General features: G+C 37.8%; 1 protein-coding gene across 4 annotated transcripts in view; it reads right to left on the reverse strand.

The window, feature by feature from the left end:
• POLR3B (RNA polymerase III subunit B) overlaps positions 1-18135 on the reverse strand; it is a 79744-nt gene that overhangs the window by 43153 nt on the left and 18456 nt on the right. For all 4 annotated transcript variants that reach the window (XR_012674563.1, XM_075156811.1, XM_075156802.1 and 1 more), the window contains exons 10-15: positions 14472-14594; positions 12825-12941; positions 12172-12306; positions 6601-6762; positions 3174-3374; positions 1924-2086 (exon numbers count right to left, since the gene is read on the reverse strand). Coding sequence is in view for 3 of the 4 variants with exons in the window: in XM_075156811.1 (XP_075012912.1) it covers positions 1924-2086; positions 3174-3374; positions 6601-6762; positions 12172-12306; positions 12825-12941; positions 14472-14594 (901 nt within the window). In the remaining variant the exon portion in view is untranslated. The remainder of the gene's footprint in view (positions 1-1923; positions 2087-3173; positions 3375-6600; positions 6763-12171; positions 12307-12824; positions 12942-14471; positions 14595-18135) is intronic.

An 18135-nucleotide genomic window follows, 5' to 3' on the forward strand; every position in this document is an offset into this window, starting at 1 on the left:
TCTGATCACGTCTAGCATGCATAAAAGAATTTCCTACTTCTTGCAAATAATTAGAGTTGTCATAAAATTTCCCTTTTCTGACATGAATAAGAATTGGCTCTTTTTTTCTCTCAGTAAACATAAAAAAAAGTGTCAGAATTTCACGAGTCATCTATCTGTTAGCGTCCAAATAGCTTCAGAAACCAAATGGTATGCTTCATCCAGCTTTCTTCAAATATGTTTCTGCTCAGGTGCCCATTCACCAATTAGTGTACAAGCAAACAATGCTTCTGAAGCCTGCAATTTCACCTGTACTGAAATGGACCCCAGGTTTTCAAGAACAGACCAATGAACTGTCCTGCTGCCTTGTCAGAAATTTTAGAAAGACCTTGTGATCACTCACAACAGCACCAGAATTCCTCCTTCAGGAACTTAGCTCAACAAGCTATTGATATCTTAGCAGGGCACCTTAGCACATACTTCAGTATTCTGATACATGATGAGCAAACAAGAGAGTAAAATTCATTTAAAGAGTCACCTGACCAAAGTTATCTTAATATATAAAATAAAAATAAGTATGGTATCATTTTAAACAAAACTTTAAAGGAGGAGACAAAGCATGATAGTTTAGGGAGTTTATAAGACAATACAAAAGTTTTTACAGCTTTAAGGATTTGTACTTAACAGATTTTCTGCCCTCTTAGGTCACAAGTTTAAATCAGAATCAATTCAGCCACCCACAAGCCTGAAATTTTTTATGGATTAAACCCACAAATTAGTAGATTGAACAGTAAATTGTTTTGCCTCACTTAGTACTAGATCATCTACATTTGGGAACATAACTATCTTGTTCCATACCACAGATCGAGCTTGTGAAGAAAGAATCCAATATTTCTGCTCTGCACTCCCCTTTGGACCATAAAACGAGACAGAAAAGAGCGCATGTGGTTTCACTGAACCTTATCTTTAACATACTGCTACAGAAAAGCAGAGCAAAGGAATGCAGTTTGGTCAAGTATTGCTTTTATGTTACTGGGAAAAGGCAGGATTGAAGAACAACTACTGTTTAATTCAAAGGTAAATGGAGAACTTATTCATAGTGACAGCATTAAATACTAGTCCCTGGAAGTGGATGCTGTTGACAAAAGGCTATTTTTAAATCGCAGTTGTAGTTTTTAAAATGTTAGTGTTTTGAAACACTAGGTTTCAACACTAGGTACCATAGTACCTGTTGATTTAGAAATGCTAAAAGATCAGTTGTAAAAGGAACATAAGTGTGCAGATGCAAACCACATATGCCAAATCAGCCCTTTAACAGACAAAAGAGGCCTGTTTTCCAAGGTCTAATTTTTTCTAATCACTCACAAAGCAAGTTGCCCTTTAAAAGGTAGTTTTAAAGAGAATAGCACTGCTAAACTTTGCAAACAATTGATGTTTCCTTTCTGTTTTTAAAGTCACTTGCATGAATATATATAAAAATACATAAAGACTACAGTAACATTAAATACTTTCTGTGACTAAAGGTCTGAATTTGTAAATTTATTACAAATTTAGCAGCGTTATTCTCTTTCAAAAGTACTTCATGAATAGCACCTCATTTCATGAATGCCTGAAAAAACAAACAAATCTGTAATAGAATGTACATAATTTTGTGTCTATTTATGCAAGTGTGCTTAAAAACATTACTGAAATTTGAAAAAGCTTCAATTTCCCAGCTACATACATCTGCAGCCAGAGTTCTGAGGACACAACTTCAGACAACTAAGTGCCATCATCTGGCCTGTCTATTCTGCCTAACCTTACAAAAATATTTACAGATGAAATTATCTACACGTGGAAAATGGCATCTGCGATTGACTGTGCTCCAAAAATTGTTGGAGGGTTTCTGAAGCCTAACTCTCCATCAGCAACAAATCAGACTCAGACTGCTGAAAAGTTACATACCATTAAGGAAAACAAGGAACACATTTGGATATGAAAGTTCTTCACCACAGAGCAAGTTGACATCTTCAACTCCGAGATTACTGGCTAATTTAATAATCGGGCCATCTTCCATATCCGTAGTAATGTGAGTCATGAGGGCAAGGTTTTTAACCAAACCACAAGCCTAAAATAAAAAGAATACATCTTTTATCCATTTTATTTCGAAGTATTAATACTATACATATCTTTTTATTCCAAAACCGTACGTATGAACAGCAAAAAAAAAGGTCAAAGTACAAAGTGAAAGAAATGAAACAGATTAACTACACTGAAAATTAAGAGGGAAGAAAGGAAGAATTTTCTATATCACACTGAAATGTAATGTTTTAGCATTTACAAACTAATAAAAAATACAGGCGATGAAGTTGGAGTTCTTAAGTTATCCAACCATGTATTTCTCCCTTCAAAGCAAAAGCTACTTACAAGCATAATGGAAATACAAAATCAGTCTATTTATCAATTTACCAGATATCCTGTATGTTCTAACACAAACTTTAACATGTTAAAATGAAAAATATCCAAGTATCTTATACAGTGCAATTTTATTTCAGCTGCTTAATGAGACTAGCTCATATTGACTACATATTTATGCCAGGAAGTTCAGAGTTCCCCTAGTACTTTCTATTCAGGAAAAAAAGAAAAAAAGAAAAATAAAAAAAAGACTGTCAGCGTCAACTGTTTGGTTGAAATAGCTGGATGAGGTCTTTAAAGTAAAGCATACAAAGGTGTTTTTCTTCCTCAAGCTAAAGGCTAAAGCTGTTTCTGTAATAATAATATATGTTTCTAGAAAAATTGCAGGTTGACGCTGCAACTTCAAAACAGAACATTCATTACAGAGCAAAGGGCTAAGAGTTTAGGACTCCTCTCTTTCTGCTCTGATCAAAAGACAGCAAGTAGCTCTGCTGCAAAAATGGGAGGCCTCATGTAATTCTCATACAGCCAAATGATTTCTGAAGAGTTTCCAGCCAGTCCACTCAGGTAGGAGAAAAAAAGGCAATATAGTAAGGAGGACCAGGATATAAATATATGGAATGTGAGAAGACACACAAGTTGTGTTATCAGGCTGAGGATAATTTCTCTCTTCAGAAGCCTCCTCAGCAGAATTCTTCCTCTGATGGAGGATCACCTGCTTCAAAATAAACAGTGTCTCCAATTCGTCAAGAATTGAGGAAAGGACAAGAAATATTGAAAGCAAAATAGAAGTTCCTCACCTCTCCTTCAGGAGTGTCAGATGGGCAGAGCATCCCCCACTGAGATGGTTGTAGAGACCGAGGACCACTCACTTTCCTTGTCTTTTCAAACTGAGAAGAGATTCTAGTCATCATTCCCAGAGCAGATATATAAGACAAGCGGGACAATACTTGCGTCACGCCTTGGCGGTCCATTTTGAATCTCTTCAGAGACCAATTTCCCTGTAGAAAATGAATGTTTCAAAAAACTTATTGCAGTTTATCCCTGTCTCGACACTACATGTCTTTTTTTCAACAGCAAATGTTGCCCATTTATATAAAACAACTTTCTAATTACCTATCTGCATATAAACTACCAGTTATAACATACTTGTACTAAGTATTAAAAAAAATTGAAACAAAAGAACTGCTCTTTCAGATGAGAGGATACTTTTGCTATTATATATTCAATCACACAAAGATTCTTCATCATCTGTCCCTCACAGGTAAATCAATACTCAAATTTAGCTAAATTAAATTATTTTCTGTTCTCCCTTTATAGATTTTTACAACTATTTAAAAAAAGGTATTTTGAGTGAAATACACTTTTACAATAGATCTCACAAACTTTCAGTTCTGCCTTTTTGATGATTTGTTATTTTTGTAGGAAACAGGCATTTATGCTGGAGAAGTCTGACACCAAAGCCGCCTGTACTTTCCTGAAGCCTTTTGGTTTTAGAATCCAGAGGAAAAAGACTCACTCATCTGAGCCTCTTTCTCACTCTTCTCACAGAAGAAGAGTATGGGGGGGTTACGTCTATCCAACTTCTGTGGTAGGATTACACCAAATATGAAATGCAAGATCCATGCATATGTCAGAGGTTTCATGTTTCAGAACTGTCACAGGCAGTATCACTTGTGGTTTTAATTAGGAGAACAGAGGAGTTCAGAGAATGTTCTAGGCCACAATTACGTTTCCATGCCAGGCAGATTTAATACTCTACTGTAAGATCTTGAAATTTGGTGCTACAATTTTTTACTTCATAGCATATACAGTTCCCTGCACCTGAGTCAGTGGATATAGCAAATTTCTGTCTCAATTACTATTTACCCCAGCTGCCATGTTACAGGTCAGGCAATGAAGATCTCAAAGGTAACGCTTTCCCAAGGATTGCCTTTTGCTAATTCCTATAGCCTTTTTGATAAACTCAGCTCACCAATGCTAACAAATAATTTGAAGCTCGCTTGCTGTACTACACTGAAATCCTTTTAGAGGGTGATTTGCTTGGCTTCTTTATTTATACATTAACAGCACAATCCCATTTTGTGATGAACAGCAAGAAACCACCCAGCCATCCAAATGATTTTGGTATTTGCTTCCACTGCAGAGACTATCAAATAGTCTGCAGAACTTCCCTTTTTTCCTTGTTACAGGAAGTGGGAAGACATAATGCGCAATGGTAAGTCAGTCAAAAGAAACCTGTCCACTTGCTCAACCTTCTCAGGAAGGGTTCACTCACTGACCATTTCATTCTTTAAGGGCTGGGAGTATCAGAATATAAGTGGAAGAATACAATAAATGAGTAGTTTTTCCTCACGCTAGAAATGATTGCATCTGTAGTCTAAACTAGCATGTGGTTTCTTCTTCACTGCCCAGAAGACTCCGAAATCTCAAAGACTGGAAAAAAGGGGAGGTAGGAACGCTGCCTGAATAAAGTGTGCTTTGGAAGTGACTGACTCCTTCAAAAGTTGTCCAAAAAACCCAAAATGGGGCCAGGTTTGTTGCGAGACCATCCCCAGTGGAGAACTTCCTACTGAAAACTCCCATGAATTGAAAGTTACTCCCTCAGCAGCATCGGATGATTCTGCAGATGCTGAAATGTCTATTAGGCCTGTGGCATTACTGCCTGACCTACCCTCTCTTCTGGTATTTTCCAGGGTAAAAAGAAGACTTATAGCAAATGTACAGTTGATGCAGCAGTGCTACGAATTCTTTTGCATGCTACCGGTGTAATTAGGAATCCACTGAGTTATTTCATGCTCTTTGAGACTATCATTGAAGCATTCTGGTGAGATTGGAGATTGTCGTTTCCAAGAATGATTTTTATGGTATTTGCTTAATCTCTTGAATAGTATGCACTGGGCATTGTTCCTGAGAAATTATTTTCAATGCTTAAGAGCAGATGGTGTTTAACTGCTTATGTGGCAATAAAAAAAAGTCCAAAGATAGTGGAAGAAGGAAGACTTTACAATATGTACTGAATAGTTTGCAGATTTATCTCTGTCAGTCCAAATGGAAAAACTGGCACTGACTAGAAGAAAGCACTAGCATTTAGAGAAACAAATCTGTCAATTGTTTTGGTTACGTGCACTGTAGAGATTTAACTACATTTGGGGCACTCATAAAATGAAATAGTGATAAGCTTTAACACTGGGATTTATAAGTAACAGACTGTTGGTGGGTTTGGATGCAATTTGCGGAGTTAATTTTGTTTACAAGAAATGAAGAAAAACCTCAGTTTCATGCTAGGCAGAAAAGCCCTCTCAAGAATTCCAAAGATTAAAAATTAAGTTGCACAATTTTTACCAGCTACTAAAATACTTAGACTAATCTGATTTCTTAAAAAATCATGGATTTCAAAGTCATTTACAAGCTAGTAGCTAGATTTCAGGAACCATCTCACAAATTGCTCTTACAGATGTGTGAGGTAAGAGACAAAGCTAGTAATTGTATTTTTGTTCTTATCCACTGGCATGAATGAAAATATCCATTCTAGCAGAAAGCAGACACAGGCTAAAATCTAACCAAATATTTAAAGGCTTAATTATGGGGTTTTTTTGCAATAATATGGCATGTGGCAGTTTTCCCTGTTAAATAGTTCAGCATCATTAGCAGAGAAGTACTAATTTCTATGCTGCAAATCTGCTCATTCAACTGCATATGAATAAAAAAGCACCGCCTTTAAAGAGCTCAAAATTCAGCCTGGGGTTTTTTTTGCCTCCTCCCCCCCACCTCTCCCAGTTGTCTTCTGTTCATGATGTTTTCCTGCTGTTTTTCAACCACCTTTTGGTGGTGGACATATGATGTAACCTGACCCTAGCTAAATCCAGATAATAAAAAATATCATGAACCACATAGTCAAGTAGAACCTAAAAGACAGCAAGTTGGATAATACAAACGTGATCGTTATTTTAAATTTGCTTGTTTCTACCATTCCTTCACAAATACTAAAACATCACTTTGAAATAAATGGTGAAATAAAAAGTGGTTTGAGGATTAATGATTCTTCAGTGAATTCCAAAAGCCCTGCCCGTGACAGAGTTTTGCAATTTTAATCTATAAAGAATGTTGAATAGATTTGCTTTTACGACCAAAAATAGTAGAGTCATCAGAACAAAATTTACACATTTCCATCATTCACTATGGTGGAAAAACTTTACATACTAGAACGAAAACAAAAATACTTACTGTGGAGATGGCATTGACCATGCCATTGGTGATTTGGTCTTGACGCATATGCTTCACTACATCAAACTGAGCTGCACGTTGCTTGGGGATTACCTGGTCAGCAATCTTTTTCAGTTCAGAGTTAAATTTTTTGAACAAATCTTCAAATAGAAGAGAAAGAAGCTGGAAATATAAAACAATTGGATTAAGGGAAAAATTACACTTCTCCAGGTCTGGGAAATGGGGGCGGGGAGGCGAAACACATGTTTAATATTTCTACCTTTATACTTCTTGTCAGTTAAAAAAAAGTCCTCTCTGTTTCTCAAATGATATTTTTCTCACAAGTTTTTTGCCTTGTTAAATTGAAGTGCAATATTAGAGAAATTATCTCATAATAGAATGCAAAAACAAGTCACAAACTCTTTTAAAGATTTAATACCCTAAATGTACAACCCTGAATTACACACGAGATTTGGAGCCAAGACCAGCTTCTACTCTAATACTGAATGGAATAACTGCAGTAAAGCAATAAATGAAGAGTCACTTGGAGATATTCTATTACTGAAAGTGGAAAAGGCTGTTTAAAGTGCCCCTTCCCAGGAGCTACTTAAAATGGACAAGAGAGACACCCAAGTGACTGTAAGGGGCCCTTAGGGGAAGCAACTCAGCAGCACGGAGTTTGGAAGCAGTGCACAGTTTGCAAGACCAGACTGAAGCACAAAAGGTGCACAGTTACCATTGATTCTGGACAAGCAGAACTAAACCAGACTTTTTTTAGGGGCCCAGAAGCAACCTCTGCTCTTGACAGCTAGCAAGACATATCTCAGGTTACGCAGGCAGCTTCCTCACGCAGATACACTTTTATCCTGCTACTTTCTGCCAATCACAATCCATGGAAAACCAATTACACCCACAGAGAGTCCACCTGGTTCAACACCTGCCATCCTTTTCTCGTAGTGCCACTATCTGGCAAGTGCAATGCTCTTCCACATCTCTCCCTTAAAAAAAAAAAAGTCTACAGTTTAAGCAAAGAAGCTATGTAACACAATTGAATTGAAAAAAACCCAGCAATACAACCCTTCAAAAGTGCTGCGATTTAAGCCAATTATTTCCTGTATATGTATACTAATTACTTCTAGTTCTTTAAATAGTCATAAAAGGAAAAGGCTACCAAAAGTGATCTGACTTTTTTTGCTCTCCAATCTGCTTTGCTTCTGCAGTTTGCTCAACTCTCCTTGCAGACACTAATAGCTTCCCAAAACACTTGAATCTGCATTACATGATACATTTTAAGTGTTCACAATGATTAGCTTTGCAAGCAGTGTAAATTCTAAAGCCTGGCAGTCCTGTCCTGGGACTCTATTTTACAGCAGTTCCAAGAGTCAGAAGAACTAAAAATGCATCAGCTACCAATGCCAGAAATGGTAGTTCCCAGTGTACAAAGCATTGTAGGGCTGAACAAGCTAGGTATTCAGCAACCACAAGCTAAGACATTCTGGAGTCAGTTGTACAATTTAATTTCTGTATGTGCAGAATTAAACTGAATTTTAACTGTCTCCATCAGACATAGTCTCAACTTTTCCTCACCTTCTGGAAACAAGAAAGCAAATCACTCATTCCTTTATCACTGGGATGGGCCGCTAGGTTTCATTTGCTTTCCTCTACCTACATGCCCCAGCTGGGCTGGCCAAAGCATTTGGCAAATGACACTGTAAAGCAGCTAACTTAATTATAAGCTACCCTTCACTGGCATCACAAATGCATTTAAGAATAAAAAAATAACAAATAACACCTGGAAACTCAAGACAGACATCTAATTTGCAATAAAATGCTCCTACTGGCCTTCATGGAGAGCAAGACTGGATTATCTTTGACAGTCGACTCTACAAGACATAAGGAACACTTAGTGTTCAGTCACTAAATTGTAAAACCAGAGATAACACACACTGTATGCTAACCCTTGACAAAAATGGAATCCTATTTCCACTCTGGACAGAGAGTTTTTGCTGAAATCTGGTTAAGTGGGTTTTTTTAGACCTGGCCTTGGCATGAGAGGAAGGTGTTGCAGACCCTCTTTCCCTTCCTGATGCATGTAGTACCATTAACATTTACAAGGTGATACCCTGTCACCACTGTCAAAAGAAATCCAGTCACCTGCAACTCACCTGCGATGTCACAGCTCTTTTAAATCAGATTTCCATCAGAAATAAAAGCACCCTTTGTGATGCATCATATTAGGAAGGAGAATCCACTGGAGTCTCCAAAAACTAGATTATGAGGGAAGTATTTCAAAAGTAGGGAAAAAGTAAAAGGAAGAAATGTGCACAGTTTTAAGATGTCTGATAATCTTGCCAAATAAGAAGTAGACTCTTTTGAAATCAATCATGGTATACATTTGATCTCAACAGGTTTGAGCAGGACTTAAACATTTAACAAAACATTTAACAGAACATTTAAAAAAATTCACTCAGAAAATGTTTTCATATTTGATTTCTTGATCATAAAATTGCAAAAATCTCCTAATTCTACATGCCATAGGGACTATAAACCCACGCCATCCTTCCTCTTCTCTGAACTAATAAAGCAAGTTACACCCCAAGTACACCAACTGGCTACTATTTGCCAGTCTGAAAAGCATCATACTTTGCTAATTTCACTCACAGACTCTTGGTCTGTAAGAGCTCTGACTATCTGGCAAAGCAGAATCTCACGATAACCACATTATTTAGGTCAAGAGCAAGAGATTAAAGAAAAAGGATGGAATGCCAATGATAATATTCAATGGATTTCATAGTTAGTCCAGGGCCTTTCAGCCTGCTTCAGACAGGAGCACTAAAAAGCAAATTATATTTAAGGAAAAAAAAATACTGACAGCTCATCAATTGATTTTCATTGAAAATCCTAAGAAAAATTAATAAAGAAGTTAAGCTGCTGAAAAACAGTTTCACCAATTAGCTTAATGTCAGAGAATTCTAATTAGGCGCCTTGAGATTGCTATTTAGCGTTTAAGCCTTTAGAGTGCCAAATTCTCCCTTTCACACAAACTGGTTGCAAAATTAAAGACATTAGGCAGCCTTAATTATATTATCAGAACAGCTGGGATTAGGCAATCTCTGAAGTCAAGGCGGTATTCTTTTGTCACAGGGTAGAAATCCCTTGCTTTCCAGGGTGCCGGATTTTGGTGCTGTTCCATATCTCACCCATACAAAGCAAGCTGCATTAGAAACAAAAAAAAAATGAGGACAAAGAACAGAGTAATGCTTAGCAAATAATGAACACATTAAGGAAGGAGAAAAGGTAGGTGAAAAGATTAAGCCTGAAATCGGTAGGTTTTGCTAACACCTCAGCTGGCACCTGGCCTACCAAGCCTCTAGTGGCAGAAAGACTAAGAGAAAGCTCTGTAAACCAGCTTGGCTAGTGGATACAACTCTGTTATCTAAAGCTAAAGCACATTTCGTACTCTCTTGTCCCATGGGGTGTGAAATTAGCAGCTATTGTTTTCACACATTTTTATAAACACAATGCCTTTTATGTCTTTACATTGTTTAGACCGCTATGTTTTTCTCCTCACGTGGGAATCTTTTCTTTTTTTTTCTTTATTCAAATTTTAAATCAACAGGATTTTTATTCCAGGAACATGCTGGCATTAAAAAAAAACACCAACCATTTTATCCATGCAAACTTTAGCTAAACACAAACATTTAGAAACTGGCAAAAAATCTCTACACTTTTTAGTCTGTAATCCAATCAAATTAATATAACACCGATAACATGGCAGAGAGGAATTCAAGTGTTCAGCTTGAAATGAGCTTTTAAAATATTACAAGGGAGCCAGAACTACTCTTAATCAAGTGTTACAACCCCTCCTGCATAGTTCTCCTTGATGTAGAAAAAAATACGCATTGGCTTTGTTATGATGATCCTCTACAGTTAAAACCTCTTCCCAGTTAATTTAAAATGACTTTGGTAGTTAATATATGTGTGAGCAGAGGCCTTTTTCTTACAGCTTGTAGAAAACCTTTTACCTGCTCTACTTTCTGCCTCTAAAAATATTAGGAAAAAACAAACTACTCCTTCAATCCAATTAAATAATAACAATGTGATGACATAGCAACAACTAATTTTACTGATTACAGTCATACTGAACTACAGCAATAACATTACAGCAGAAACCAAACTTTAGAAATACGTTCTGCTTCAGCACAATGGTAAAAGTTTGATGAACAGTCAACATATTAATTTAAAGAAAGGATTTTTTTTTTTCCCTAACAGGTTAAGAGGGTTTTTTTTCCTTGTATTTGTGCTTAGAGTGTGTTCAAGAGTGTCATCTTAGTTTCTTCTAAGTTTTTTCTAGAAAAATAGGAAGCAAAGCACATGTTTTTACTCTGAAATGATTGCGCGCTCTGTGTGTGTTCACCTGTGTGCACAGAAGAGAGAGCAGGGTGGGAAGGAGAATAGGAGTATGAGACAACATGCAAGCACACATCTTAAAAAATACAGTAAGATGAGAATTCCCACTGGACACAAACAAAAAGGAACAGATATTGTTACTTGCGCTGCAACAGAAATCCCAATACAAATGATGTGGAGAGCAGAGATGCATAGTTTCTCCAACCTGGTGCATTACATATAGTTGTCTGAATTTCTGATGTATGATCAATAACCAGAGATGATACTGACTGCCAAAACTCCAACTTAAGTTAATACAGAGCACAGCAAAGAAGTCCAATCCTAATCTAAATTGGTTAATCAAATAACCACACCTGGCAAGGAAAAATCCATGCCATGGTAACTAAGCAGTTCCTTCACCTGATAGGCAAATTCCCACTGCATTAGGAGAACGTAGTTTGGCCAACAGCTGTGAACTGCCACCCTCTCTGCCAAAGAGCAGTGCCAGTCAGACACCTCAAACCATTCCCTCCTTCACAGCCCTTTGTTACTGTTTCTACCTCCAGTGCCAAAATTCTGCAAGCAGAGAAATCCACGCAATCCACTTTCATTAGTTGCTCAAGTTAACTTTAAACCACTTACTTTGTTAATTCATGCAACTCTAGAGGCTAGAAAGGCAGTTGGCAACAGAGAAGCAAGCTTATGGGCTTCTCCAAATCACAGCAGGCTTGAGTGGCTGTTCTGTGAGCTGCTACACAAGCTGGGTTCTCCACAGTGGGACAGCCTGGACCTGACACGCAGGCACCTACTTGGTCCCAGTTTATCCCCTTACCCAGCTGCTTAGATGGGGACACTGGAAGATGGATCTTACTGCTGCCTTTTTGGCACTAACAGTGATATAATGGAACTAGAACTGACACCATATTTACACTGCTCTGTCCTTTTATCTATTACAGAAGTGAGGATATAATTTATTAGTCTCAATCAGGGAAGCATATCTATGAGTCAACACAGAAAAGCCAACAAAAATAAAATGAGAGGAAAACCACTTAGAATCATTAAGGTTAGAAAAGACCTCTAAGATCATCGAGTCCAAGAGTCGTCTTCTATCAAGAAGACAGGGATGCTCCTTATTCTGCATCTTTTAAAAGCAGGTACTAACAAAACGCCAAAAGAGCGCTTCGCTCTGAAGTAAAAACTCACCTGCCCTGCCAACTCCAAACGTTTATTTCCATAGTAGTCCCTGTCATCTACTTTATTTTCTCCTTGAGCCAAAATTACTCTGCGCACCATCACAGCTGTGTATATGCACTTGGCACGAAAATTGAATTCCTTCACCTGTAATTAAAAAAAAAAAAAAAAAATCAATCAATCAAACAAAAAAAACCCCATACTGATGTTTCAGAATCAGTTCCTTAGTTCTTATTCAGACAAATACATCCATTTAAATCAATGGGTAATCTGGGCTGACCGAGGAGTTACAAAAAGCATTGGTGTACTTTACCGTCTTAAAACATGCTAAAAGTAATATACATTATTGACATTGAAACAGATAGTAAATGAAAACAAATCAGAATAAAGGGATAGGTCATGAGAATAAGGTCCTGAACTAACAGCTGATACTGCCTGGCTATGCAGAAAAAATGCATAATATGATAAGTAGTTCAATGGTACAGTATTTCATAAACATAAAGATTACTTTTGACTCAATCCAAATCTTCCCCTTTATTTTGAGGATGGTTTACTTTATCTCAGCTACAAAGCAATCAAAGACATTTTTCCCTGCCAACAAAGCTCACACCACAAATAACCGCACAAATTTACTCCAGTTTAAAAAAAAAAACAACATTACATACAAGAACGTGGGTCAGAATAGTTGATGCTAGTAGCTCTCGTGCTTCTTCCATCTTTGTTTTCTTTGGGCCTCCCCACATCCTTTGCCTTCGTACTTTGTTTCCAATGTACTTCAATGCCTGTCAAGGGGGGGAATTAACTTGAGTTAATATCAGAATTGTAACTGACACAAATATACACAGACACGGAGATCTGTATGTATTCCTCAGTCAGTGCAATCCCACTAGCCAAAGATGATACAAACTCCAAGCAAAGTGCAAAATACCAAACACATAAGTGATGCTAATAAAAAAAAATACTTGAAAATTGACACAATTGATCATAATTAAATATACAACATGTTGTTTATTGTATGTTGATAACATTTGGAATGGGAAGTGGTGAAAGAGCATGATTACTACAATGTTAAAAGAAAGGGGATTGCAGAGTTACAGGAAAAAGAATTACATATATTCCCAAGATATCTAGTTTATTTAATTTGACTTTTCACCTCCAGTTCTTTTGTGTACTTGCTAAGTTTCACTCAGATATTAAACCATGAGGTGGCACTCACTATTTAATAGGCACAAATGCTACTGTGTGGCATCCACATCTGTCTCCAAGAGTACCTTGCAATGATTAATGGATTCTTACTCTCTTACTAGTTGTCCAAGAAATGGAATTAATCTGCAGAATTCAGGGTCACATGAGTCAAAGAAACTATCTAGGTCCATACAGGAAGTTCCTGCCTGGAAATGAAGCCATGCCCCCTATGCCAAAGAGTTACCCTCTCCACTAAATGAGAGACTATCCTTTCCATCTGTTACCTTCTTCCCCAAATAGCTCCCTTTTCTTTTCATTTGACATTTTTCGCACAGAGTAACTCCTGTATTTTGGTCTTCCTACTTTCCTGGATGCTTCACATTTCTCTGTGTTCCTCCAGCATCACCATTTTACTCTTCTGACTCTGAATTAGGGAGGCCTTCATGCTACCTCTAACCCTGAGAAGCCCCAAAAGATGCAAACTAGAAAGACGTTCACTTTACAACACTCAACATCACACATGGAAAGATTTGATAAAGTTTACAATGGAATAGCAAAAGTAAGACTAATCTTCAAAAGCTTCTTCTAGCAGATTAATATGTACATGATGGAAATGTCAGTAAAACGGCCTGTGTTCTAGCTAATTAAAAAAGTACATGAGCTGAAGAGAACTCTGGCGAGTCTTTAGCAGGACGGAGGGTGGCTATTATTGTGGGCTTTATACAAGAGATTAGAATAGGAGAACATCTACTCACAATGAAATGGTCACGTCCAAATCAATGGGGCTTCTGCGCAATGGGGCATGCAATTCCTTTTTAAAAAATGGGCATCGTCCTCAACAAAAAACCCTAATCTCATGGACATCACTACTTGTCACATACATTAAAACATAACCCTGGGCTTCTGAAAACAAAGCATTTCTTGACTTTGGGTTTTTTCAGTTAGGCAATGAGAGCAAAGCCTCACTTTTGAAAGTCCTGCCCCCTTAAAAACCTTCAGCTTAAAATAACCCCCAAAAAACAAACCTCAAAACACAAAGTGTATGTCGTCGATTGCTGACATAGCAAAGTGGTCAATACCCACCGTCTTTAGATTTTTATGGCCTCTGGCCATGTGAAAAGACACACCTGCATCTGTGTAAAAATCTGAGCTTTTTGGCATTCTTCCAGACTAGGAGCAAATGCAGCCATCACATGTTCCTCTGTGCCAATCATTTGTACAATCTCTTGGTCACTCTCAACACCCATGGCCTAGGAAAAGAAGAAAAGACAGAAATAGCACAGGCTTTATGTTAACTCACTGACATTTGCTTATGCTAATTTGGTATTGTTTGTCTGCATTACTACTAAGCAAGAGCTAGTTCTTCTCTAAGAAACTGTGCCATCTGGCACTGGCAGCACATATTCTAGCTATGGAAGAACGTTAAATGGAAATCTTGATAAGCAGCAGGAACACACACACACTTTTTGGAGAGCCTTTTTTTCTTCACTGACGGGAATTAAATTCTATGTTTTTTCTTAAGAAAAAAATAAATACCAGGTAATAACAACCCTACGTGTGTAACAATGAAAGCCACATCAGAATCTACAATAAATAAATGAAGGTGAAATTTCTTAAAAGATTACACATGGTCTCTTACTACATGCAATTTCACAAACTCAGTTGACTGTGATGCAGCACGTCCTATTCAAGAAACGTTTACAATTTACCTCCTTTGCAGCTCTCTGCCTTTAGAAGATGACTTCACTACACAATTCTACTTGAAAGCCATTCTATTATTTCACTGATCCTTGGACACCTTGTTAGACTTTATACTGCGGAAAAAGCTTAATAAACTAAGAAAGCGCTTAACAGGTTTAGAAAAAATCTATCAGTAAGTGTTTCAAGGTGGCAGCCAGCAGTGAAGGCCTTTGTGGATTCCAGATGGTGCTAAAGCTCCCCCCTTCACACATTTGCCTGGAGCTCTGCCATAACAAGAAATGGAATAATCTCACTAAACCTCTTCTGGCTGAGTTATAATATGTTTCTCAGAACTTTGTGAGGAAGTTACGTTTGCATTCATATTATTCTTCAAACTGCCTGCCACAAAGACCATTGTAAATAATGGCCTATGTAGGCCCTAGTATTCTGGTTCTCATCAAAACCTGGCAGCGTCCCAAAAAGTCACATTTTCCTCAAAAATGCACAAATACCTTCCCTTCTTATTGCCTTCATTGGGTGTCACTTTGCTTAACACCTAGCTAACGCTATCCCCATTGCTCTAATTGTGAAGTATCCAGCTTTTTTTATTCTTTTTTTTTTTCATTTCTTCTTTCTTTTTCAACAAAGAAGTGGTTGGTTAAAGTTCTTTCAACTTAAAACTCTGTCTCTTCACCTTGTGGTTTATTAGAAATTAAAAGCAGTGCAAAAGTAGCACACACCCATAACTGTGAGAACATTCCCATTTTAGTGCAAAGCACAGGTCACAATACCACCATCTTGTGCAGACTTGAGTGCCAAATCAAGACACAATTACTTCACCAGCTAAGAGTGTTTCATCATAGTTTGCTCCCACTAAGTAGTCACCTCTCTGATTTCAAGGCTCTTTTCAGAACCAGAATTTGTGCATGTGATATTACTGTAGTTCAGATCTCTGTTTCCCAAATATTATTATGCTTCCTCACCCTTTTAAATAAGGTCACACAGTAGATAAAAAACCTCAGCAGAGAAGTTAACAAAAACCCTCATGACTGAGAACCAGATTCATAAGAAAGTCTACAAAAGTGTGAAAGTTTCACAATAGTAATTCTCCATGTGTCTAGGACTTAATAGCTTACCAGCAAACCAGTTTAGGAACCACAACTGGATTCGTACAATTATTGCACTTAGCCTGCAGAAGAACAAAATTTTATTACGGGAATCTTTGTGCCATTCTAGACACGTATACCAGGAATGCATTTATCTAAAGCACATCAAATACAGGCTGGTAAGATATCACCCTATTTCTGTCCACCAGGTTAATTTTAGTATGGCAACCAGATCGCAAGAGTCATGTAAAAAGTAAACAAAACAAGTGGGGAAAAAAACCCTGCAGTTTTACTATGCTCTTTCATCCATTGAAAAACAGAAAGCCACAGTAAATTAAAGAGGGTTGATGATTTCTTCTAATTTGATGAATTCTCTGATCAAAAGTCTGACAACAAGAAGATGAGAATAGGACATATTCTATTTTCTAGTTGAAGTTTGTAGCAGCAAACTCACTCAAGAATTCTGAATTTATGTGTGGAAAAGGCTGGGATCTGCCACTAAACAATATATATTGTATTGTTAGATAAGTACAAATTGGGGGAAATTAATTTATGAGTAATGCGTAAAAACTTAGGCAAATGACTGAAAAAGATGTGCTGATAAAATAGCCTAAAAGTAAATCCATTTATTCTCCTCTGGGAGAATATCATGGGCAGAGCTGCACGCACAAATCCACCTACATGCAACACTAACAGGGCAAGCAACAGGCCCATGCTGGTATCAGATAGATTTGTAATCTTAACACTTTCTTTTTTAGTAAATTTGGCCCTGATGTTGCACTTCCACTCACAAAAAAAAAAAAAAAAAGTACTCCAGAATTAGCCTGTAACATCCCTAGGATAGTAACAAAATATTCGTGGGTCATTGCTTGTGTTACAGAAACACTGAGGACAATGCTTAGGACTGGGTCCTATGCTTAAAGTGCTCATGATCCTAGGACAAAGCCGAGGGAAAGGGAATTAACATAAAAGCAAAGCAGGAGACAAGATGTCTTGTTTATTTTTGATTGGAAGGCAATGTCACAAAGGGATAATTTTACGGGGGGGTGGAGGGGAAGGAGACGTTGCAAAGGGATAACTTAATAGTAGCAGTGAAAGGATGAGGAAGGAGACAGTAGCAGGCTGTTGAAGAGCATGGTTGGAAGGCTAGTAGTCAATGGACATAAGACAGATAAGTCAAAGCAAACATTCAGAATATTCAGATCATCCTGAGCTCAAGTGGGAGAAAGTGGTCCAACTAGGGTCAACTGCCTCCTAGGACTGGGGAGCTTCCTGCTGCCCAAAATGTGTGTGTGCACGCGTGTGTGTGCGCACACACGTACATATGAGAGAGTGTGCATGAGAGACTGCGAGCCCAGCTCTTCCTCCCCCTGCTCATGTCTTAATGATGATGTCTAGGCGTTTCCATGGCACTTCCCTAGAATGTAGTTCTGCAGTCCATCAGACTAAATTACAGAATGGAGACAGGCAGATGACTGGATTAAAAAGATGTCAGGGAAGTTCAAGGTTGACATCACAGACAGAATTGGTCTGGAGCTTTCATAATTCAAAAGATACGAGCTATGAAACTGCAGCCATGGGAACCCATAATTCTGCAGATCCAGTAAGACCACCATTCAGCTGTTCCTCTAGAGTTGCATCTTAACAGCTCCAAGATTAACACAGGTTTGTAAAAATGAAACTCGACCTCCTGCTCAAATCTTTTGCCACAGGTCCTAGAGCGGCTCCTTATAGCTCCCACATAAACTAAAGATACTCCACCTAGCGATTCAGGTCGTAAAAGTCAACTTTTAAGTCCCCCTAGGTTACTTATAATTCTCTTCCTTCCCCAGCCAGTTTTGGTGCAGCATGCAACCTTCATTTACTTCAGCTCCCAGGACTCACTTGAGTCCACCAATCAGATCAGAAACCCAAAAGAAATATAGCCCTTACCTTAAAACAGCTCTAACTCCCTGCAACATAGGGAGCTCCCTGCAAAAGCAGCAGCACCACTTCACCTGTAACC

This window comes from Calonectris borealis, chromosome 1 (genome assembly GCF_964195595.1).
Source record: "Calonectris borealis chromosome 1, bCalBor7.hap1.2, whole genome shotgun sequence".
NCBI classification, from domain to species: domain Eukaryota; kingdom Metazoa; phylum Chordata; class Aves; order Procellariiformes; family Procellariidae; genus Calonectris; species Calonectris borealis.